Source organism: Molossus molossus, unplaced genomic scaffold, assembly GCF_014108415.1.
Source record: "Molossus molossus isolate mMolMol1 unplaced genomic scaffold, mMolMol1.p scaffold_m16_p_21, whole genome shotgun sequence".
NCBI classification, from domain to species: Eukaryota; Metazoa; Chordata; class Mammalia; order Chiroptera; family Molossidae; genus Molossus; species Molossus molossus.
The window spans coordinates 45374480-45399192 of record NW_023425357.1 but is presented as its reverse complement, the minus strand read 5'-3'; the positions used below and the strand labels follow the sequence as shown (position 1 = coordinate 45399192).

Genomic DNA, 24713 nt, shown 5'->3' with positions numbered 1-24713 from the left:
GATTATTAAACTTGTCTGTGAAATTTCATCATTAAAGTGTTAATTCAGTAATTCATTAAGATTGTTATTAGGTCCATATGTAAATTAAGAGCCCTTCTTATTTATTTAGTTTCTACAAAGCTTTTCTATACAGAGTCTTCTCCTTTGTTGATACCAAGACAGGAAAACACTGTCACTAGAGTACATTTTTACCTCCTGGGAACCAAGGGGAATCATGCTTCACCCTTGCATAGCTCCTCTGGGAACTAACAAGTAGATTTGCTTAGCATGAATGATTACCACTTGATTATGGTATCTATAAGTATAATATCACACCATGGAAACAGACAATTGGATCATGCATTGCATTGGGTGTATAAAAGCTTAAAGTTGCAGCATTGTCATATTGACATTTTAAAAATATAAATTCCTCCCTAATGACTTGTAAAATGATTTTATTTGTTAAATTGAGATAAATTTAATACAGAATGGATCGATTAGAAGAGTTTACAGTATTCAACTTCTCATGGATTTCAATTTGACTTTGAATTTAACTTAAGGCATTGAGTATTGACCAGCCAGTGTGATATATTAGACCCGGTGATGCAAGAGTTGTATTTTCTGTGCAAGTAGCATTCTCTTTAAATAGATAACGTGTGGTTCTTTGTGAGCTACTTTCTTTTTTTTTTTTTTTTAATTGATTTTAGAGAGAAAGGAAGGGAGAGGGACAGAGATGGAAACATCGATGAGAGAGAACATTGGTTGCCTCCTGATGTCCCCCACTAGGGATTGGGCCCACAACCTGGGCATGTGCCCTGACCAGGAATCAAACCGGCAACTTCTTGGTGAATGGGTGGATGCTCAACCACTGAGACACACTGGCTGGGCCATTGTGACCTATTTTTTTTGAGTTGCTCTTAAAGTTTGTTGTAATGGCCTTGGCAGGTGTGCTCAGTGGTTAGAGCAGAGGCCCGAGATCCCAATGGTCATTGGTTTGATTCCCAGTCAAGGATTAACAACAACAAAAATGTGTTGTAATGTTTTTAGAACTGTTGTTAAAACCTTTTTATGATGAGAAATTTGGTTTGTTTCGGTTTTTCATGTAATCAGATTGAAAGGAAAATTTTTAAGGAGGAAATTTGCTACTTCTATAAACTTTATTACAGTATGTTTAGTTTTGTTTTTAATTTTGTTTCTTAGTTTTTTTCAATTGACGTGAGTTTTGTTTAAATATAGATGGTCCACTGATGGAGGGTGATAAAGTATATTGGCCTACTCAGTCAGCTTTAACTACTCGTTTGAGGCGTCTCATCACTGCATATCAGCGCACCAACAAAAACAGACAAATCCAACAAATCCAACCTACTTTCTCAGTGCCTGCCAGTGTCATGCAGCCTCTTTATGAAGAAGCCACGCTTAATCCTAAAATGGCAGCCAAGATAGAAAGACAGCAAAGGTAAGACAATAAATCGAACTAAATAGATAATATATAGTATCTAAATATAGTTGTTCATTCTGAAGGCTGTTAGGGTGTGATTAATCACTTTGTGAAAAGCATATATAATTAGAGAAATTGGTCAAAACAAAATGCTTTATATACATATATACATGTGCATAAATACACAAATATGGTAAAACTCATAAAGATTATTGCATCATATGGTTACTAGCCATGCTTTCAGTTAATCATTCTTTTGTCATATTTATGAACAGTTTGGTATTAAAAAACTGAAGTTGTAGAACAAGCTCAAGAATTAGCAATGAAACTTGTAAATTACATAAAATAAATTCCATTCTATCGTATTTTAAATTGTGGCATCTACGAGATATTAGAATCTATGAAAGTCCAGTCCAGGAAGAACCCTCTGATTTACTGTGTCAAAGGGGAAGAAATGCTAGTAGAACTTGTTACAAGAGATCTTGTTAAGACAACAGGCAAACTTCTCCCATCTCAAAAAGCTTTAACTTCTTAAAAGTGAGAGTATGCAGAAAAGAATAGGAATATTTAGTAATAACCTGGCCTCCTTGTTAAACCTGGGTCCTTGGATGTTCTCTAGGAGATCATTCATTGTTTTTGGTTTGTTTCATTTGCAGAACATCATTGTAACCAGAGTGTACTTAGATTTTAGCTATTCTAGATATAATCTTTAAATACTATTATCTCTGTAAGTGGATACCTCTGCTCCTACCTCTGTAACTATTTCTGTTATCTATCATTGCATAACAATCCACTGCCAAATATGGTGACTTAAAACAATACCATTTTTTTATTTATCACATTTACATGTGTTGACTAGGTAGTTTTGCTTCCCATGGTATTAGCTGGAAGGTCCAATGTGGCTTCACTCCCATGGCTGGTAGTGGATTTTGGCTGCCATCTGGGAGCTCAAATCTAAGTGAGAGCCATCCTAATGGCAAAGGCAGAAGCTACAGATTTATTAAAGGGACAGCCTCAGCAGTTACAAAGAGTTGTCACTTACTGCCACCTAGTGTTGGTCAAAAAAAGTCACAGGACCAACAAAGATTTAAGGGAAAGGGATATAGATTATACCTTTTTATTTATTTATTTATTTATTTATTTTTATCCTCACCCGAGGACATTTTTCCATTTTTTGTTCAGATAGAGTGGGAGGGAGAGAGAGGAAGAGAGAGAGAGAGAAACATCGATGTGAAGGGACACATCGAGTGGCTGCCACCCGCACGACCAACCAGGGCCGGGGACAAACTGCAACCGAGGTACGTGCCCTTAGCGGGAACTGAACCCGGTTCTCTCTGTACCGCAGGCCGACACTCCAACCACTGAGCCAAACCGGCCAGGGCTAGATTATACCTTTTAATGGGAAGACTGGGAAAGAATTTGTGGCCATCTTTACTCACCACATACGTTTGCCCTCAGTGGGTGGGATCTGAATTAATCTTTCTAAGATACAAGTTTTATCATGATACTCAATGACTCCTTATTTAGAATAGGTGTAAAGTCTTAATTTCTTGAGTATCAGTTCAAGAGTCTCTTCAATTTAGGCATCATTGTGCGTTTCTGATTTTATCCACTACCATTCTCTCAGCCAGAAAGTCCTCCTCATTATTAACTCAACTCTCTAGATTATGTTGTTCCTATTACCTGGAATAACACGCTTTTTGCTACTCTGTAGTCCATACCTAGTCCATCCTTCAGAACTCCAACACATTTCTAAACCTTTAATCATTTTTTTCACCAGTTTAGCTTACAGCACTCTCACTGTTTTCTGCACCCATACAGCACTCATTTAAGTAAACTACGCATTTGTCACAATAATATAAGATATTGTAATACATTTATTTTTTCCTTTCTGTGTCTGGTTAAGTTGTAAATTCTTTGAAGGTAGGCATTGTGAATTTTTTGTGCGTGTGAATGTTTTTCAAAGGAATTTCTCATGTACTTTTTCTAATTTACACAATAGTCGTGTGAGTTAAATATTACCCTCTTAAGTATCTTCAGGAAGTTAACTAAATAGAGACTATTTTTATCCAGGCATTTAGAGTGTTTCATAATCTGACCCCAACCCTATCTCCCACTGTCCCCAGTATGAGCCATCTCCTTGTCATCATCCCTCCAAAATGTAGATCTCTTTCTACTTTGCTTATTCAGTGCTGTCTTCCTAACATGCCCTCCCTAATCTTACCCTGTTCTATATTAAGTGCCATTCTGTGGTGCCTTACCTGATCACTCAAATATGGATTGATCCTTCCTTGTTCTGTACTCTCCTAAAAGTCTTGGTTTCTGTAACTCCTAAAACTCTAAAATAATACTTCATACAATAAACATGTTTGAAATGTTTTGCCTTTTTCCTGAAGGTAGGGTCATCATGTCTTATATAATCTTGTATCCATTGCATATTTTCTCACATGGTAAATGTTCAAAAAACTATTATTGTCTAAAGGAAAAGAAGCATGTTGGATGGATGAGTGAACTAGCATTTTAAACTGTGTTTACACAAGACCATAACTCTAGATTTAGCCCTTTAAAGTGATAGGTACTTGCAGTGTTTTAAATGTTTATTTTGGTCATTATATTCAGCATTAAATGTTTCACTAACCAGTGTGGCTTTTTAAAAATCTGATTCAAAACAGATGGACAAGAAGAGAAGAAGCTGACTTTTACAGAGTGGTGTCTACATTTGGAGTGGTATTTGATCCCGACAGAGGCCAATTTGATTGGACAAAATTTAGAGCTATGGCTAGGTTACATAAGAAAACTGATGATAGCTTGGAGAAATATTTGTATGCATTCATGTCTATGTGTCGGAGGGTTTGCCGTCTTCCTTCCAAAGAAGGTATGTAGAAACATTTTTATTTCCTCTGTTTTGGTCAAAGAAGCAAAGTCATTAAAATTCAGAAATTTTCTTTTTTTGTTGTTGTTGTTGTCTTTTTTTTTTCTTTTTTGTTGAATTTACATTGGTTAATAAAATCACAAATTTCCAATACTGTCTGATTCAACATGTCAGCAGTTTTTCAGAATTATAAATAAACTATGCTTAAAGATTCCCTATTCCTTATTCCTATGAAAATAAGATCTAACGAGAATAAAGGTACACAGAGTTTTAAGAAAGTAACTAGCGTTTTATTAGATTCGTGATTGGGGGAGGTGGAAGATAAAGGATGGCTTTTGGTAAACAACACTAACATGTTTTGTTTTGTTTATTTTCTTTATTGATTTTAGAGAGAGGAAAGGAGAGGGAGAGAGAGAGAGATAGAAGTATCGATGAGAGATCACATCGATTGACCACCTTCTGCATGCCCCTTTTGGGGATGTGGCCCATAACCTGGGCATGTACCCTGACTGGGAATCGAACCGCTGACTTCTTGGTGCAGGGTCAATGCTCAAACACTGAACCACACGGGCTGAGTCTAACTTATGTTTTCAGTTTATCTTATAGGAACTGTACACGAATTATTTTTCAGGGAATGAGGCCTTCACTCAAAAGACATTTTAAAGAGTTTTACTAAGATAAAATCACCCAGGGCCTTCAAGACAAAAAGACAACTAATCACAGGTGCTAATCCTTATTTAAGGAACTATTCTGGGGTGAAGTTCATGGTTTTTGAAGCTGTCAGCAGTGCCTCTTGGTAATGCTATTATGAGCAGCTCTCTTTGTTTTTTGTTGAATATGATTTCTGATTGCTAAACCCATTGGCTTCCTACTCCTATTTCATAGTAAAAATCTAAGTGTCTTATAAAAGGACTCAATTCCATATCAGTTTGATTTTTGTTATTTTTCTTAACAGATTTGTTATCAGTCCACTGAATGAAATAGCCAATCACTTGGTTCTCCAAATTAAGTCAGGGTAGATTTTAGTCTTCCTTAAGATCTGTTGTAGTCATAAATGGGTTTTAAAAGATGGATAAGGCAGAGTACTATGTTTACTATTATTTATGGTTGCCAAGAGGGCCTCACTTCTTATCTTCTTAATTCCCATTAGCAATATAAAACTATGTAAATAAATTCATCACTTTGGATTCCAGTTTTAAAAGTAAAGGGGAGCCTGACTAATGTGGGTCAGTGGTTGGGAGTCAGCCCATGCACCAGGAGGTCGCTGGTTCAATTCCTGATCAGGGAACATTCCCAGGTTTTGGGCCAAATCCCCAGTGGGGAACATGCAGGAGGCGACCAGTTGATGTTCTCTCTCATCGATGTTTCTATCTCTCTCTCCCTCTTCTTTCCTCTCCTTCTAAAATCAATAAAGAAAAAAAAAAAAAGGAATACATATAGCATGCTAAAACTGAACTATCTGAAGCTAGTTATGCATACAGTGTTTGACAAATGTCCCTATGATTCCCTCAAATTGTAAGAAAGCCCTTGGTGTGTTCCCTGCAATGCCCTGAGTTTCCTCAGTGCAGTTAGGGATATGTGGACTTATGTTTGTTTATGGGACAGTATTTAACAGTTTTAATTTATAAGTGAGTTAAGTAAGTTTTACCCATTGATTAAGACACAGAATAGTAAGACTTGGTTCATAGGGAAATTCTTAAAAGTAAATTCCTGCCCTGGCCAGTTTGGCTTAGCAGTCAGAGCATCAATCCACGGACCACAGAGTTGTGGGTTCAATTCCGATCAAGGGCACATACATACCTTGGTTGCAGTTTGTCCCCAGCCCTAGTCAGGGTCGTGTGGGAGACAACCAGTCGATGTGTCTCTCACATCAGTGTTTCTCTCTCTCTCTCTCTCCTCCTTCCTCCCATTCTATCTAAAGATAAATAGAAAAGTATCCTTGAGTAAGGATTAAAATTTTTAAAAAGTAAATTCCAATTTATATTAACATACTTCCAAAAGTTTGTAATGTTTTACTTTGTGTAGATCCAATGTTATATGTTATATGATTTTTAGTACTTCCTTTTAAAACATATTCTCCTTCAAAAATATTGAAAAGAAATTATGAAAACTATACAGTAATATTGAGTATAGATACATTTTAGAAGTTGCACTGTTTGTTTTGAATCTGTAATGAATTATTTTGAGATTAATGTTTTTGCTCTGTTTCAATGTAGAATTGGTGGATCCAAATATTTTTATTCAGCCAATCACAGAAGAACGTGCTTCTAGGACTTTGTATCGCATTGAACTTCTAAGGAAAGTAAGGGAACAGGCCCTCCGCCATCCACAATTGTGTGAACGCTTGAAGCTTTGCCATCCAAATCCAGATTTACCTGTCTGGTGGGAATGTGGCCCTCATGATAGGGACTTGCTTATTGGAGCTGCTAAACACGGGGTGAGCCGAACAGACTATCACATCCTTCGTGATCCTGAACTCTCATTTATGGCAGCCCAGAGGAGCTACAGTCAAAGTAAGATGACTTATTCAAGGACCTCCACCCCACTTTTACAGCAATATCAAGTAGCACTTTCTGCTTCTCCCCTTACCTCACTACCTAGGCTCCTAGATGCTAAAGGTACTGTTCTAGAGGATATGAAAGTTAAAAGTGAAAACCTTAAAGAGGAGCCTCAGTCTTCTGAAGAAGAATCCATGTCTTCTGAGGAAACCAGGACACTAATAAAGTCTGAGCCTGTAAGTCCAAAGAACGGTGTTTTACCACAGGCTGCTGGAGACCAGAAATGTGGCGGAAAAGGTGAAGCAGACAGACGCATGGTTGCAGCCAGAACAGAACCCCTAACTCCAAACCCAGCTTCTAACAAACAGCGCGTTCATAAAAGAGGGACAGAATCTAGTACAGATTCTGACTCTGATTCCGAGAGATCTTCCTGTTCTTCCAGATCATCGTCTTCCTCGTCTTCCTCCTCCTCTTGTTCCCACTCTCGATCAGGTTCCAGTTCTTCTTCATCCTCCTCTTGTTCTTCGGCATCTTCTTCGTCGTCATCATCGTCCTCTTCCTCCTCCTCCTCCTCTTCATCTTCATCAGAAGAAAGTGACAGTGAAGAAGAGGAAGTTCAAAAGCGAGGTATCTGCGTAAAGTGCTGTTGCTATTTTAAGACAAGATTATAAGAGAAAAAGAAAATAATTGGTTCTGATAACTTAAGCGTGTTTAAAATTGTTAGCTTAAATTTTGTCTACAGAATTTCTTAGAGGAGCACTACTGAAAAGGAAACTAGAATTACTGGTACATGCTTCCTCTTTAATATTCAAGGCATTGCCAGATGAGTTTGTCAAACAGAAATTTGAATTAGAGATTTTACACAATAATTTTATTTCTTTGTGATTGCCTTAAATTTAGTATTATAGTTTTATGGGAACAAGTTGATCAGTGAGCAAATGAAAATAATGTTCTGTAACAGCCACTAGGATTCTTTGATTTAGCAGTCAGACCAATAAGAATGTCATAGGCCCTACTTGGCAGCTATCTACTCAGAAAGATGCAGTATAGCAACTGCAGCTTATCTGCAGGGGAGTGAGAAGTGGTCCTCACTCCTTGCTGCAGTCCAGTTCAGCTACAAGTAAGTGAGCTAGACATGGAGTAGGCGCAGTAAGCACTCTGGCTTAGAGAGCCTCCATACCTCACAGGAGCCAGGATCTCCCAACTGCTGAGCCAAACCAACCAGGGCCGGATCAAGTTTTTGTTTTTGTTTTTAATTCTCACCCAAGGACACTTCCCCATCTACCTTCAAACAGAGCTGGAGGGAGAGAGGGGGGAAGAGAGAGAGAGAAACATCGATGTGAGAGAGACACATCCAGCAGTCACCACCCACACGACCCCAACCATGGCCGGGGACAAACTGCAACCGAGGCACATGCCCTTAGCAGGAACTGAACCTGGGACTTTCTGGTCTGAGGGCCAAAGCTCTAACCCTTGAGCCAAACAGGCTAGGGCACAAGGTCAAGTTTTTATGCACAAAATGATGTTTTATTAACCATTTGTCCTCAAGCTCTTTAGCGCCATTTATTTTGCTTTTATGTTAAATTTTTCTCCTTTATTGATTTTAGAGGAGGAAGGGAGAGAGAGATAGAAACATCGATGAGAGAGAACATTGATTGGCCGCCTCCTTCATGTCCCCCACTGGGGATTGGGCCCACAACCTGGGCATGTGCCCTGACCAGGAATCAAACTGACCACCTCTTGGTGCATGGGTTGACGTTCAACCACTGAGCCACACCAGCCGGACACTTTTAAGTTATTTTTTTAAGTAATGAATATTGTACTCTAGTTGAATTATTATTATTATTATTATTTTTACCATTTTTACTTTTAACTTTCTGATTTTTGAATATATCTGAGTAATTATATGAGAGTTGAAGTATATGTAAACTTTTTTATGCAGTTTTGTTTAAAACAGTTATAATTGTTCTTAGCAGAAGGTACCCCTCACATTAAAGCCTATGATGAAGAAAGTGTTGCATCACTGAGCACTACCCAGGATGAGACCCAGGACAGTTTCCAAATGAACAATGGAACACCAGAGTCTACCTACATCTTACACGGTGGATATATGCTGGCAGCTTCATATTGGCCAAAGGTAAAGGGATATTTTCTTGTTGAAATAGTCTTTTTTTTTAAAATATTTTTCTGTATTGCTTTATTGTATAGAAAAACAGGTCACTGTAAAATGTAAGATAACGTGTTGGTGTCCGCATTAAAAATATCAATTTTCATCAAATAAATTACTTAAATGTATGCTTCTCAATATAACCTTAGAATGTTTAGAGTAAAAGATAATGAATGCTTATATTCATAAATTAATATTCAAGTGCTTCCTTATGAAATAAGTGCTTTCAGCTGAGTCTCCTTGGAGAAATTAACCATAGCACGTTGGGACCGGGATTTGGGGGGGGGGGGGGTCATTTAAGGATATGTATATTCAGAAGTAAGAGTTAAGATTGGATTAATACAATTCTTTCAGTATATGACTGGACTAGTACAAGACGATTTACCTTTAGGAGTGAGGTGGGAAGTGGGGGAATAAAGAACTCTACTCCTTTATGTCCTTCTGTGTTTGAATTTTTTTTACAAGGAAGCTGTATTACTTTTGTCATTATGATAACAGAAGTGTCTTTATAATATAATATTTTTTAACTTCACCAGTGGGAACTTGTACTTGAATTACTTCTTATAGAATTGTAATATATGTCTGAGAATATGTATGCATACAAAATACACATATATTGTTAGAGTTAGATTCATCAAGACTTGAAGCCATTTAATCTCCAAAGGTCTGGCCTAATTATTAAAATTCTACTTTGATGTGGTATGGTTTTTCAGGATCGGGTGATGATTAACCGGTTGGACAGTATTTGTCAAACAGTTCTGAAAGGGAAGTGGCCTTCAGCTAGAAGAAGTTATGATGCCAACACAGTGGCTTCTTTCTATACCACAAAGCTGCTGGACAGCCCTGGCGCAGCCACAGAGCCTAGCGAGCCCAGTGTGCCCACTCCTCCGGGTGTTGGTGTGAAAGAAGAATATGATCAGTCAGCACAGATGTCAAAGGTGAAGAAGCATGTACGAGAAAAGGAGTTTACAGTGAAAATCAAAGACGTATGTTTATTTTTATTGCCCTAGGGCCTGATTGCGATTGTGGTGTGCAGCATGCTTTTCCTGCAAATGGCTGCCTGCTCTTACTCTTACTTTCTTCACATACCTTTTTTCTGGTATTTGGATTATTTTCCTTTTGATATCCAGGTTATTAAACTTGAATAATCTACTAGAGGGATCATCATTAAATATGTTTCTCTACCTATACTTCTGAAAATGGTCCTTCTGCTGATCAAGATGCTTTCTTAAACAATCTGACAATTTCTAATATTTCGGTTCTTCTATATAATCTTTCAATGGTATGTCAGCGCACTTTCTGTTTTAAACATTTAGCATGCCCTGTTTTCAGTAACTTTTTATTTTTCCATATGATTTTGGTAGCAAAGTTTATTACTCGGTGTCTTAAACAAGGGTAATATTCTCTAAAATATCATTTGAATAGTGTATATAGAGATGTATATGAAAAACTTTGTCTTGCTCATAAAAGTGTATGTAGTACCTGGATTTTATTTTTTCATTTAAGGTAGACATGGATTTCATGTTTTCTTCCATTGATTTATGAGCAAAAGAGAACTTAATGTTTCAGGGTTATTACTTTACTTATTCTAAGTAAAATATTACTCTTAATTATCCTGCAATGAGATTTTTTAGATTTTTCCTTACTTCATAATGGTGATTATTTCCCAGGAAGGTGGTTTGAAGCTGACATTTCAGAAGCAAGGATTTGCTCAAAAAAGACCATCTGACAGTGAAGACTGTGTTCTGGGGCAGCAGCAGCAGCAGCAGCACCTTTCTCGGCTTCGGGAGCTCCAGGGTGCCTCTGAGACTAGCCTCACCAGTGTTCCAAAATCCACGCCAGTGTCAGGTGAATGTTATGGTAATAGCTGCCTTAGCACAAAGCTTTTCTATCATTTTCAAAGCCTCTTTTATCTGCTCTTGTAATAAAAGTTTATTTGTCCTTTAATATTGGAACCCCTCTTAAGGTCTGTAATCAATACAATTTTCAATATAAATAAATATTGGAACTTTTAATGTAACATTTTAAAACATAGAGTTCAGAGTAGTTTTGGGAGCTTATATATTTGGATGAAAATAACATTTTATCAAGTAGCTTTATTCAGATAAAAGTTCAAATAGCATTTCAATATGAAAACATATTATGAATTTAAAGAAAAACACAAAGTAATGGTGTTCGTTAGAGGAAGTTAAAGGTTTTAGAAATATTTTCAATACAGTGTAGTTCAGGTAGCCACAAGATACAAGAATAGTTTAAGACTAATCCCTGAAAGAAAATCTTTTATTCTTTATTTATTTATTTTTTTCCTTTATTGGTTTTTAGAGAGAGAACGGGAGAGGGAGAGAGAGAGAAAAACATTGATGAGAGAGAACATCGATTGGTCACCTCTAGCATGTCCCCCACTGGGGATTTGGCCCACCACCTGGGCACATGCCCTGACTAGGAATCGAACTGGTGACCTTTTGGTGCATGGGTTGACGCTCAGCCACTGAGCCACACAGGCCGGGCAGAAAATCTTTTATTCTTGTGGAATACTTGCAGAAACAAGATTGATACTAGAGAGGTATTTATATAAGATCAGAGCCTGCTTAGGAAAAGTGAATCTAGATTATGGGCAAACATTATAAACTGAGCTGGAGAGGGATTGGGGTTGGTCATCATGCAGGAATAGGGATTGAGATAAGACATTTAATTAATATTAGAAGAGTAAGCCATGAGAGTTCTTACAAAACAGAATAGTATTTTTAAAAGTGGTACTTTAAGCCCGGCTGGTGTGGCTCAATGGTTGAGCGTTGACCCATGCTCCAAGAGGTCTTTGGTTCAATTCCTGGTCAGGGTACACGCCCCGGTGGTCAGGGTACATGCCCCGGTTGTGGGCCACATCCCCAGTATGGGGCATGCAGGAGGCGGCCAGTCAATGTTCTCTCCCATCAATGGTTCTGTCTCTCTCCCTCTCCCTTTCTCTCTAAAAATCAATACAGAAAGAAAATTTTAAAATAAAATAAAATAAAAGTGGTACTTTAAAAAAGTCTATTATTACATCTAAAATGTACTATAGTGAAAGAATTTTCAAATTATATCATACTCTGTTAATCTGATTATAATAAAATTCACTATGTGGACATAGTGAAAGCTTTTATATATAAAAATGATTTTTAATCATTGCAATTAGTTATTCTGTACTATATGAATTAAGGCACCTTTTTGAAAGTAAGTGACTTCTATAAGGTTCCAAAACAAATATCTCATGCTTAATAATATTTTCTTTTCCTAAAAGTGCTCTAGATTGTATAGTACTCTTTAAGGAAAGGAACTGTGTCTCACTCTTTTTTGAACCATCATAGTACCGTGTACATAGCTATCTGATCAATTTTGGGGGGGGGGATGACTGAATGCGTGGAACTATTTCATTTATATGTCTTTCAAACATTTCTTTATTTTATCAAGTGCCTACTGAAATGAAGAATGAGAAAGTCAGTTTAATTTGGTAACTAAACAATGGTGATCTTAAAGAAAATACCTTAAGTAGGCTGGGGCAGAATGGACGATGGGAAATTCAGGAATGAGTTCATTGTGATAGAGAGGAACACAACAGAGACAAACCTTTTAAACATTTTAGAAATTATGGAAAGGCTGAAAGAAGTTTAGTTTTTATTTTTTAGAGTTAAGCCATGTTTTTAAATTGAGAAAAATCTAATGTAGAACAATACATTTTGAGACAAGAAAGCAAAGATAAATTATAAAACAAGCTTCTAGAAAAGGTAGGAATAAATGGGTTCAAAGAAAAGGGAAGGGTTTATCTTGTACATGACAAAGGCATGCTTTTCCTTGTAAAAGAGAAGATAAGTGACTATCTGAGAGGAAAATTAAGTAAGTAAATCAAAAGTTGAAAGAGCCCTGGCCGGTTTGGCTCAGCGGTTAGAGCGTCGGCCTGCAGTCCGGAGAGACCTGGGTTCGGTTCCCGCTAAGGGCACGTACTTCGGTTGCAGTTTGTCCCCGGCCCTGGTTGATCGTGCGGGTGGCAGCCACTCAATGTGTCCCTTCACATTGATGTTTCTCTCTCTCTCTCCCTTCCTCTCTCTCCCTCCCACTGTATCTGTTCAAAAAATGGAAAAATATCCTCGGGTGAGGATAAAAAAAAAAAAAAAAAGTTGAAAGAGTCCCAAATTACAATTCGCCAAGTTTTGGGATTTTTTTTATCCTCGCCCGAGGACATTTTCTGCATTTATCTTCAGATATAGCGGGAGGGAGAAAGGGGGAAAGAGAGAGAGAGAAACATCAATACGGAGAGACACATTGAGTGGCTGCCACCCACACAACCCCAACTGGGCCAGGGACAAACTGCAACTGAGATACGTGCCCTTAGCGGGAACTAAACCCAAGACTCTATGGTCCACAGGCCAACGCTCTAACCGCTGGGCCAAACCGGACAGGGCACAATTTGCCAGGTTTTTAAATGACGTATCAGTGGTGTTTTTAGTCTTTAAGATTTGCTTGATTAAGACATTTAAACTGGAACTAATACTTTCATATATTTAGAAAAGTGATTACTTTTAATATGTTTAAAATTCTTATCATTATTTTGCATTTTTAATTTGATTAGGTACTTCCATTCAGTCTACCCTTGGTGCCAATGGAGTTATATTAGACAACCAGCCTATAGTCAAAAAAAGGCGGGGAAGGAGGAAGAATGTGGAAGGTGTTGACATCCTCTTTTTTAACAGAAATAAACCACCTAATCATGTAAGTAAAACCATACTTAAAAACTACTGATCCTTGTGCAAAAATTAAACTGATGTAAATATATATATTTCTGTTTGGTGAATGTTTTGTGGATAATAATTTAGAAATTAGAAGTACACTACACAGTTTTAGATTGTATCTCAGTAGAATTCAACACTGGCCAAGATTCATGAAAATCTTAAATTTGAAAGATTTTGCAGACTAAACAACAATTTTATTTATTTTTCTTCTTTTTTTCAATTCAAAAAGAATTCCTTTATTATAACAAAATGAGAATGATAAAACATGGAAATAAAATTTTCATTTGACCCCTGGCCAGTTTGGCTCAATTGTTAGAGCATCAGCCACGGACCGAAGGGTCACGGTTTCGATTCCCAGTCAAGGGCATATACCTGGGTTGCAAGTTGAATCCCCAGCCCTGGGTCCAGATCGTGCAGGAGGCAACCAGTTGATGTGTCTCTCTCACATCGATGTTTCCCTCTTTCCCTTACACTCTAAAAGTCAGTGGAAAAGGATCCTCACGTGAGGATTAACCCAAAAAAATTTTTACTTTCATTTGGTATTTTTCTCCAGGTTACTATGGGCTTAACCACCTCACAGATTACTCCAGGGATCAACCCAGCACTTCCCTATCCTCAGCCTCAAGGAGTTCCTGATACTGAAAGTCCAGTTCCAGTTATTCACCTTAAAGATGGAACAAGACTTGCAGGCGATGATGCACCGAAGAGAAAGGATTTGGAAAAATGGCTTAAGGAGCACCCAGGTTATGTGGAAGATTTAGGAGCTTTTATTCCTGTAGGTGATCCTTTACAAATCTTGGTATATCTTATTTCTATGATTTATTGAACCTATGATAATGAAGCTTAAATTCTCACCCACTTATATTAAATATGTGTTCTGCCCAAGACTTTGGGAAAAAATTATTATGACCTTCCCCACGGTAAAGTAGTGTCATTTTCCTTTTTTGCCATTCCACATTAAACAAGTGTTTAACAAGAAAAATCACCTTTGATAATACAGAGTACTGTGTTAGACCCAGTGTGGCTGTAGAGGTGTAAAACTTTCAACCCTTTCCCTCAAGGAGCTTATTTTAAAATAATAATAATGGTCATGGTCAACATGCATTGAGACTTTGTTGTATGCCTGTCATTACATTTAGCACTTAACATGCATTATCTCATTTAACACAACAACTTGATCAGAATGGCATTGTGATAACTGTATTATAAAGAAAGAAATTTCAAGCAAATTATCTAAGGCCACATAGCTAATAAGTCTTAAATTCAGTATCTAAATCACTACTCTTAAGTTCTTCCTCAAGTTATAAGAATACAGCTTCTGTCTCTCCAGATGCACAATTGGTTACATCAGTCAAAGATGAGAATCATTATATTTCATTTCCTTTTTCCTTTTCCTCTGAAATGATACTCACTATCTTACGAGCATTTGGCTTTTCTCATAGAAATCTATTATTTTATTTTGCAATACTTTATTGTCAGATGCTGATGTACCATATTTTGTATCCACCTTCCTTGACACTTCTCTGTACTTTATAAGGTAAAGAGTAAAACTTATAGTAGGAGAGTTCCGTCTGCCTCCATTTGAATGTTAAGTGGATAACCTAATAAAACTGTCTACTACCCTGTGAGCCTCTTAAGGACTATGTCCTATTGACCTTTGTATCCCAAGAATTTTGCACATAATTCCTGATACATAAAATAGTATCTAGCTCCCAGTAAATATTGAGTCAGTGATTAAAAAATGAAAATCTTCTGAAGTCTAAAAGGTATTATATAAATGTAGAATGATTATTATTTAATTAACAGAAGAGCATTAATTGCCTTTTTTTTTAATGAAAAGGAAATACAAAAGCTTCAATGCCTAGAGTGGGACTGTATCTGTAATATATATTTTAATACATTTGTATCTGTGAAATGTATTCAGTTCAGTATTTTACATTGCTATCACTGATACCATGAAATTAATGACCCACTAATCTAAAACAGAGACCCTCAGGCTTAGTGTTTGAACTCCTGTCATATCGCTAGTTTTCTCAGAGATTACCACCAATTCTTGAACTTTTATTTAATTCCTTTTGATTAAGAAAAAAAGCCAAATAAGGCAATTATGTGTAATTCTGAGGGGACGGGTTTTCACTACTCAGATGGGCAGTCATGGAATAAACATTGCAATTCTAAAAATAATAATTGTTAGTTTAACATTGTTCTTAACAGGTTACAAAATAATATTCATTTATTCCGCCAGTAAATTTGTATTGAGTAACTGTTGTGTGCTAGTTGCTATTTTATTAATTTTTTATTTTTTTTATCCCCACCCGAGGACATTTTTGCATTTATCCTCAGATAGAGCGGTAGGGAGAGAGGGAGGAAGAGAGAGAGAGAAACATCAGTGACACATCGACTGGTTGCCACCCACACAGCCCCAACCTGTGCAGGGGACAGACTGCAACTGAGGTACATGCCCTTAGCAGAAACTGAGCCCTGGTCTCTCTGGTCCGTGGGCTGATGCTCTAACCATTGAGCAAAACTGGCCAGTGTGCTAATTGCTATTTTAAAGTATTCTCATACCTTTCTCTTATCACTACAAAGGAATCTTTATTGTTTCAAATTATATTCATTTATTATTTTTCACTGCAAGTAAACTTTATATCATGTTTTATATAACTTTAAATTTATTTCTTTTTTTTTTTAAATTAATTTATTTTTGTTACAGATGTTTCTCCTTTTTTCCCCATTGACACCCTCCTCCCCATCCCCCGACCCCGTCCCCAGCTTTGTTGTCCATATCCATCAAAAATGCGTACATGCGCCCTGGCCGGTTTGGCTCAGCGGTTAGAGCGTCGGCCTGCAGTCCGGAGAGACCCGGGTTCGGCTTCCGCTAAGGGCACGTACCTTGGTTGCAGTTTGTCCCCGGCCCTGGTTGGGTCATGTGGGTGGCAACCACTCGATGTGTCGCTTTCACTTGGATGTTTCTCTCTCTCTCTCTCTCCCTCCCACTCTATCTGAACAAAATATCGAAAAATGTCCTCGGGTGAGGATAAAAAAAAAAAAATGCGTACATGCATGTAAGTTCTGTGGTTTATCTCTTCTGTCCCCCTCCCATCCTCTCTTCTGAGGATTGTCACTCTGTGCCCTACTTCCCATGTCTCTGGGTCCACCCTGTACTTTTATTTTTTTATCAATGTGGCTGTTATTTTTGTTACAGGTGTTTCTCCTTTTCCCCCCATTGAAACCCTCCTCCCAATCCCCCCACCCCATCCCCAGCTTTCTTGTCTGTGTTCATTGGTTATGCGTACATGCCTTTAAGTTCCGAAGTTGATCTCTTCCCTCTCTCTGCCCCAACCTCCTCTTCTGAGGTTTGTCTGTCTTTACCCAACTTCTATGTCTCTGGGTTTAATAACACTTTACAAGCAACATTTAGCCCTGGCCGGTTTTGCTCAGCGGTTAGAGCATTGGCCCATGGACCAGAGAGTTCCGAGTTTGGTTCCCACTAAGGGCACATACCTCGGTTGCAGTTTGTTCCCGGCCCTAGTTGGGGTCGTGTGGGTGGCAACCAATCCATGTGTCTCTGTCACTTTGATGTGTCTCTCTCTCTTCCTTCCTCTCTCCCTCCTGCTCTATCTAAAAATAAATGCAAAAATAAATAAAAAAATAAAAGCAACATTTATTACAGTAAGGAATATGAAATAATAGTTTAATTTTCCTAAGATACTTTACATGAACGATTTCTTGCATGACATGCGCTATTGTAATATATCTATAACTAACTTTTAACTTGGTATATATACTGTAACAGTTATTTATAAAATGCCATGGGAACAGACAAAGGAATAATTACTTTGCGAAGGCAGAGTAAAGTATCTGGGGAAAGATAGAAGGAAAATAGAGTTGACATATGACTGATGGGCATCTGACCTGGTTATCACAAGAGGAGAGTATTCTAGACATCATAAAAACAGTTCAGAAGAGTTAAACCAAGGATAGGAGTATAAGGCATATTTATAAAACAGTGACAAGACTGGTATTTCAAATTTTTAGAGAGAATCTGTGGGGTATTAGTGACTGGATTAGGCCCTGGCTGTGATGGGACTGGTATGCCGTGCTGAAGAGTCTGAGCATTAGTCTCGGAATGTTCTGAATGGTTGGAAGTAGCTACAGACATCAAGCCCTGCTTTGTCAGTGATGTGAGGAGATAAGAAAGTCTGTCCGCGAGATGAAGAGAAATGAAAGCCACTAGCCCAACTACCAGATACATAGATTGAGTCAGAATCCAAGAAAATCTGATGTTTCAGGTAAAATTTATCAGAAGTAAAGAACTATACAATTTAGAGGAAGCTGTCCCAGCATTATTAACTCCTTCAAACAGCATTCTAGGAATATAGTGGTTTAAAGAAGGAACTAGCAATGTCCTCATGTCAGGAGCCTACTTTCATCCAGAATGATTATTATGTATTATCATTAAGATGAGCTAAAATAATATTAAAAATTATCATTGGAGGAAAAGATTTGTGCAGTAATTTTTAAAGTCTTATTTTCTATTTTTGTTATATTAAGTATAAACATATTTAAAGGTTACATACTTTTAAAGTTTAATAGGTAAATTCTTCAATATGAAATACTGATGATATACATATTTTATAACATGTGATATATCTTAATTATTACTGGATTAATCAGCTTATTTGTACTGTTTGCACAAATGAAGGTTTTTAAGGCTTTTTCTGTGTCTCTTTGTTTTAGAGAATGCAGCTCCATGAAGGGAGGCCCAAACAAAAAAGGCATCGTTGCAGAAACCCCAATAAACTAGATGTTAATAGTCTCACTGGGGAAGAACGTGTTCAGCTGATTAACAGAAGAAACGCTAGAAAGGTATTTACATATTTATTGTTCTTTTATATGGATTCATTATCTAAGAGATACCTAAAACACTATTCATCATGCAATATTTTCTAACAGATCTTGAAACGGGCTAAACCTAGGAGACTTGTGGGAAAAAGCATGGACTGTAATTTTACAGTGTAATTTCATATCTTTGATTAAGCTCTTGAATGAAATAAGGCACTTTACATACCTATGCCTAAGCATTGACACTGCATGAGAGTACTACATCTAAGGCAGTGGTTCTCTGCAGGGGGTAATTTTGTCTTCCATGGCATTTGGTAATGTCTGGAGACATTTTCTTTAGCTACAACTTGGGAGTAGGGAGGTGGGTGTTGGGGCGGTGGGGGAAAGGGCAGGGGAAGGATGCTATTGTCCTCTAGTTGGTAGAGACCAAGGATGCTGATAAACGTAATACAGTACATAGGACAACCTTCCATACCATGATTCCAAAATGTCTGTAGTGCGAAGGTTGAGGAATCTTGATGAAATGGAACAACACTCTCATCATAGCTGTGATTAGATTTAGGTTTATCACTGTAGCTTTCCATCAGATGCTGTAAAGTCCTTGTCTATCAAAATCAGCATATTACCTAATTTTCTGATAGATGAAATAAAATGTCTTGAACAAAGGTAGTGTATAGAGAGAGTATGGTACCCTGTGCTTATCTAGGTGAATTGATTGAATGAAGAGAGTCAGGCTTTTTCAGAGTCTATTTCTGAACCAAATGTGGCTCCCCAAATTGTTTCTCTTTTATGTTTGGATTGGCATGTGTCTCTTTTACCTCACAAAATAAATGATACAACACTGTGGTTCCCTTTTTCTTTTTTTTTCTTCCTTTTTTTTAATCCTCACCTGAGGACACTTTTCCATTCTTTGTTCAGAAAGAGTGGGAGGGGAAGAGAGAGAGAAACATCGACGCGAAAGGGACACATCGAGTGGCTGCCACCTGCACGACCAACCAGGGCCGGGGACAAACCGCAACTGAGGTACACGCCCCCAGCGGGAACCGAACCCAGTTCTCTTGGGACCACAGGCCAACGCTCCAATCGCTGAGCCAAACTGGCCAGGGCTGTGGTTCCCTTTTTCAAGTGTATAGCTTTGATATTTTTATTCTGATGATCAAGCAACAAAATAAGAAAGAATAAAAAAATAAGAAAGAAAAACAGCAAATTTCTCATTGAGTTCCTTCACTCACAAATTAAATTACCTAATATAGCTCCTGTTAGTTTTCTAGTTCTCTTTTGCTCTGGATTAAGTGACCTCACTACTACTATAAAAACACAGAAAATTATTTTAATTTCTCAGAAATATTGAAATTGGAAGAATACTATTTTTTAAATGACAGTTTTAATATCATTATATGCACCAACTCATTAAAATTAATACTAATTTTTTCTCCACTTTTGTAGAGAGAGCTTATTCAGTTTTTGTTAGTACTTTTAAGTGATGTCTTAAATGTATTAGGGAAGGAACAAGGTGACATTTTAGTAGCATTTTACTTCATTTCATGCTTGCATAGATTGTGTTATAAATCTTTGCACTTTATCTCATAATGAAAATTAGCATTACTAGGTATGAATAAATTTGTTTTAACTAGTTTTAAGGAAATAAAATAATTTTGTATTTTTACTTGTTATGTTTAATATTGAGCAGTCAAAATTTTATTTTTTATGTGGTAACCTGATAAGGGGCCTATTCGTTTCCCTTAATTTTATAGAGTTCTTTATTTTCCTGAGTGTCTATAGTGTACAGGCTTCAGGATTCATGAGTCACTAAGGAAAAGAATCTATCTGCCAAATTCCCCATAAACCACCCAGAGGGCCTCCAGTTTAAATTGCAGCTTAATGAAGGAGATAATAAAAAGAAGGGAACAGAAACTACAGAGACTAGTGACAATAGGAAATACTAGATACGAATACTTACAGGTATTATAACTGGCCACATTAAACCCTGTATATATCCTATCAAGTCATGGTATGTGTTTATTCAAAGAGGTGTGGAAGAAGGAATTACTCAAGGAATATCTAGACTCCAAAATAATATTAAATTGGTAGGTCCAAATAATTTAAATTGCAAAATATTTTGTTTTCATTTTATACTAATTATGTAGTTTTTCATTTTTTTCAAATTTACTTATAATTACTTGGTTATATCACTTTCCATAAACAAAGGATATGTATATTTTTATACTTTTAGGGTGTCAGTTTACATAATAAATGAGAGCATGAGTTTTTGAGACTTGTGTTTGAAACCTGACCCTAACATTTACTAACTAGCTTTAGGCAGCATATAACTTCTATGAAACTTAGTTCCTTCCTTTGAAAAATAGAAACAATACTATCTTGACAGGATGTAGTGAGAACTAAAATAAATTATATACTTAGAGTCCTTAGCACAATACTTTGCATATAATAATAATAGTAACAAGCCCTGGCCAGTTTGGCTCAGTGGTTATAGCGTCGGCCTGCGGTCCAGAGAGACCCGGGTTCGGTTCCCGCTAAGGGCATGTACTTCGGTTGCAGTTTGTCTCTGGCCCTGGTTGGGTCGTGTGGGTGGCGACCACTCGATGTGTCCCTTTCACGTCGATGTTTCTCTCTCTCTCTCTCTCTCCCCTCCCACTCTATCTGAACAAAATATCAAAAAATGTCCTCGGGTGAGGATAAAAAAAAAAAAAAGATATTAAAAAAAATAATAATAATAATAGTAACATATATTTATTATTTGCCAGAGACTCTATGCTATAGCACTTGAATTGTAGCATTTTATTTTCATAAAACCCTATAGGAGAAGTGTTATCCCCATTTTATAGATAAGAAAAGTGGGGCTCAGAGATTTATTGATTGGCTTAAATTCACTCTTAACTAGGCTATACTGCCTGTCCAGCATAGTAAATGCAAAGTAAATGGTAGTTATTTTATTGTTCTAGTTACTCTACTTAAAACATTAAAAATTTACATTTCCGTATTAGTAGGGTTGGCATAAGTAGGTTTAGTTGTGAGTACATAGAACAGTTTATTCTTATATTATTATTTATTAACTATTGTATTATTTTCCATGCGAACAACTGTAAACCTACTTTTGCTAACCCCTGAATTGTATTTTAATAGTCCTTATGAGTTGTGGTGGTCCTTTTTAATATAATAAAAATTGTCAAAGGTTCAAAGAATACATGTTTTAAAGAAATAAACTCTGAATAAAAGCAAAACATATCTCTATATTTAATAGTGTTTTACGTGTCTAACAGTCTTTTTGTTTATAGGTTGGAGGTGCATTTGCTCCTCCTTTAAAAGATTTATGTAGATTCCTGAAAGAAAATTCAGAATATGGAGTTGCTCCTGAATGGGGAGATGTCGTTAAGCAATCTGTAAGTATTTTGTAAACACTCACTCAGATATCATTAAAAAAATTTGCTGCCATTTAATTATATCTCAGATTGTCCTGTATGTTGTTGCTCAGTGGATTGAGGGTCATTCCATGGGCTCAATTCCCCACTAGGGGGCGTGCAGGAGGTGCTGCTGATTGATGTTTCAAATTCTTCCTTCCTCTTTACAAAGCAATAAAAATATATAAATTTTTTTTTTTATTTCTCACCCGAGGATATTTTTCTGTTTATCATCAGATAGAGTGGGAGGGAGGGAGAGAGAGATACATAGAGAAACATAAATGTGATAGAGCCATATCGACTGGTTGCCTTCTGCACAACCCAACCAGGGCCTAGGACAAACCACAACCAAGGTATGTGCCCTTGACCAGAATTGAACCTGTGACTCATTGGCCCGGGGCCAACATTCTAAGCACTGAACCAAACCAGCCAGGGCTAAAAAATTTTTTAAATTATATCTCAGGTTGAATTTACATTAGAATCACAAAATATTCTTGGAATATGTGACAGTGCTTTTTAGTTAACAATTTTTTTTTTTTTTTAATCTTCACCCGAGGATATTTTTTCCATTTATCTTCAGATAGAGTAGGAGGGAGGGAGAGAGAGACACACAGAGAAACATAAATGTGAGAGAGACACATCAATTGGTTGCCTCCTGCACGACTCCGACCAGGGCTGGGGACTGAACTGCAACCAAGGTTACATACCCTTGACCAGAATTGAACCCACAACTCTTTGGTCCTCAGCCTGACGCTCTAACTGCTAAGCCAAAGTGGCCAGGCTTAATTCACAATTTTTATTTTGTAGAACATGTTGACAAATTTTTCAGATGCTTGTTGAATTAGAATGCAGAATCAATATATACTGGTCTGTTTTTATTTTCACCTCTAATACTATTTGAATAATGCCACAAAGAATAATCAATCACAGATGTGAGGAAAGAAATACATAGAAGGATATTTGTCATAGTATAGTATTAAAAAGTTGGGTATATGCTAATGCTTTGCCCATATGTTAGAAAACATGCAACTATTTGGAAAATTGTATCTTGGAAGAACATCTAATGACAAGGCAGAGAAAATTCACAGTATGTTAAATGCAATAGTCATTTAGCTCTTAAAATAGTGAAGCTTAACCAAGAGGTAAATGCTGAATGAATAGTAGCTATTATTTCTGCACATGTCCCTATGAAAAATGCAGGCTATAAAACTATGTTAAGTATGATTCTATTTTATTTTAGAAAAGGAGGTGGGGAGAATTATAGAATTTGTGTATATGTACAAAAGAAAAATGGAAGCATACATCCTGAAACATTACCAGTGGTTATCTCTGAATGGTGAAGTTAATGGATTTTTTTTTAATCCTCACCCGAGGATACTTTTTTCCCATTTATCTTCAGATAGAGTGGGGAGGTGGGAGAGGGAAAGAGAAAGAATAAGGAACATTGACATGAGAGAAAATATCAAATGGCTGCCTCCCACATGACCCCGACCAGGGCCAGGGACGAAACTGCAACCAGGTATGTGCTGTTGACCGGAATCGAACCTGGTCCAAGGGCCTACACTCTAACCACTGAGCAAAACCAGGAGGGATGGATGAGATTTTTTTTTTCTTTGCTTATTTTTGTTGGCTTACTTTCTGCAGTGGAGCCTAATGCTTATGTGAAGAGAACAAATACGGTGTTCCATTAAAAATAAAATTTTAAAACAGTCTAACTGGTGTGGGTTAGTGGTTGAGTGTCAACCCATGCACCAAGAGGTTGCTGGTTCGATTCCCGGTCAGGACACATGCCCAGGTTGTGGGCCCAATCCCCTGTGGGGAGCATGTGGGAGGCGGCCAATAGATGTTCTCTCTCATCCATGTTTCTCTCTCTCTCTCTCTCCCGTTCACTTCCTCTCTCTCTAAAATCAATAAAGAAAAAAAATTGTTTTATCCTGCTGGTGTGGTTCAGTGGTTGACCATTGGACCATGCATCAAGAGGCTGCCGGTTCGATTCCCGGCCAGGACACATGCCCAGACTGTGGGCCTGACCCCCAGTGGGGAGAATGTGGGAGGCGGTCAGTCGATGTTCTCTCTCATCGATGTTTCTATCTCTCGCTCCCTTTCACTTCCCCTCTCTCTAAAAAATCACTAAAGGAAAAAAATTTTAAAAAAATTTTTTTTTTTTTTAATTTTTTTAAAACAATACCATAAGTCTTTTAAACCACTATCTAGAGCTGACCTGTCACAAATGGTAGCTTCAAGGCCTATGTGGCTATGAAGCACTTGGAATATGGCTACTCTGAATTAAGATGTGTTGTAAGTATAAAACACTGGCTTTGAATTTTGAAGACTTGGTTTGGAAAAAAAGAAGATAAAATATATCATGTAATTTTCACAGATTACATATTCAACTGGTAATATTTTGCTTATATTACATTAAATACACTATATTACTAAAATTATTGTCACCTTTTTCTATTTTATCTTTTAATGTTGCTACTAAAAAATTTTAAATTATTTATGTGACTTACATTGTCTTTCTTTTGGACAATGCTGGTCTAGAGGCACTAAAACTTCTAGGAGTTTTGAGTCTGCGTAAATTACAAGAGAGTAAGAAAGTAGTATAGATGGTTCTCCATTGTTGTGGACTTGACCCTTCCCAGTCTGCAGGTGTTGCTGCAGTTCTGAGCCAAGTATTTTTTTTCTCCCTGTTGAGTATCTTTTTCAGTTTGGCTATATCCCTTATTCCC

At 37.2% G+C, this 24713-nt stretch overlaps 1 protein-coding gene across 16 annotated transcripts in view; it reads left to right on the top strand.

Moving 5' to 3' along the window:
- Nucleotides 1-24713, top strand: part of CHD9 (chromodomain helicase DNA binding protein 9) — a 139422-nt gene that overhangs the window by 108884 nt on the left and 5825 nt on the right. For 5 of the 16 annotated variants that reach the window (XM_036275754.1, XM_036275757.1, XM_036275744.1 and 2 more), the window contains 10 exons: nt 1216-1435; nt 4090-4292; nt 6506-7414; nt 8761-8924; nt 9668-9940; nt 10625-10802; nt 13558-13697; nt 14271-14492; nt 18458-18586; nt 21859-21963. In XM_036275754.1, coding sequence (XP_036131647.1) covers nt 1216-1435; nt 4090-4292; nt 6506-7414; nt 8761-8924; nt 9668-9940; nt 10625-10802; nt 13558-13697; nt 14271-14492; nt 18458-18586; nt 21859-21963 — 2543 coding nt within the window. Of the gene's footprint in view, nt 1-1215; nt 1436-4089; nt 4293-6505; nt 7415-8760; nt 8925-9667; nt 9941-10624; nt 10815-13557; nt 13698-14270; nt 14493-18457; nt 18587-21858; nt 21964-24713 lie in introns of all 16 variants that reach the window. The other 11 variants (XM_036275752.1, XM_036275747.1, XM_036275753.1 and 8 more) reach the window with 5 other exon arrangements.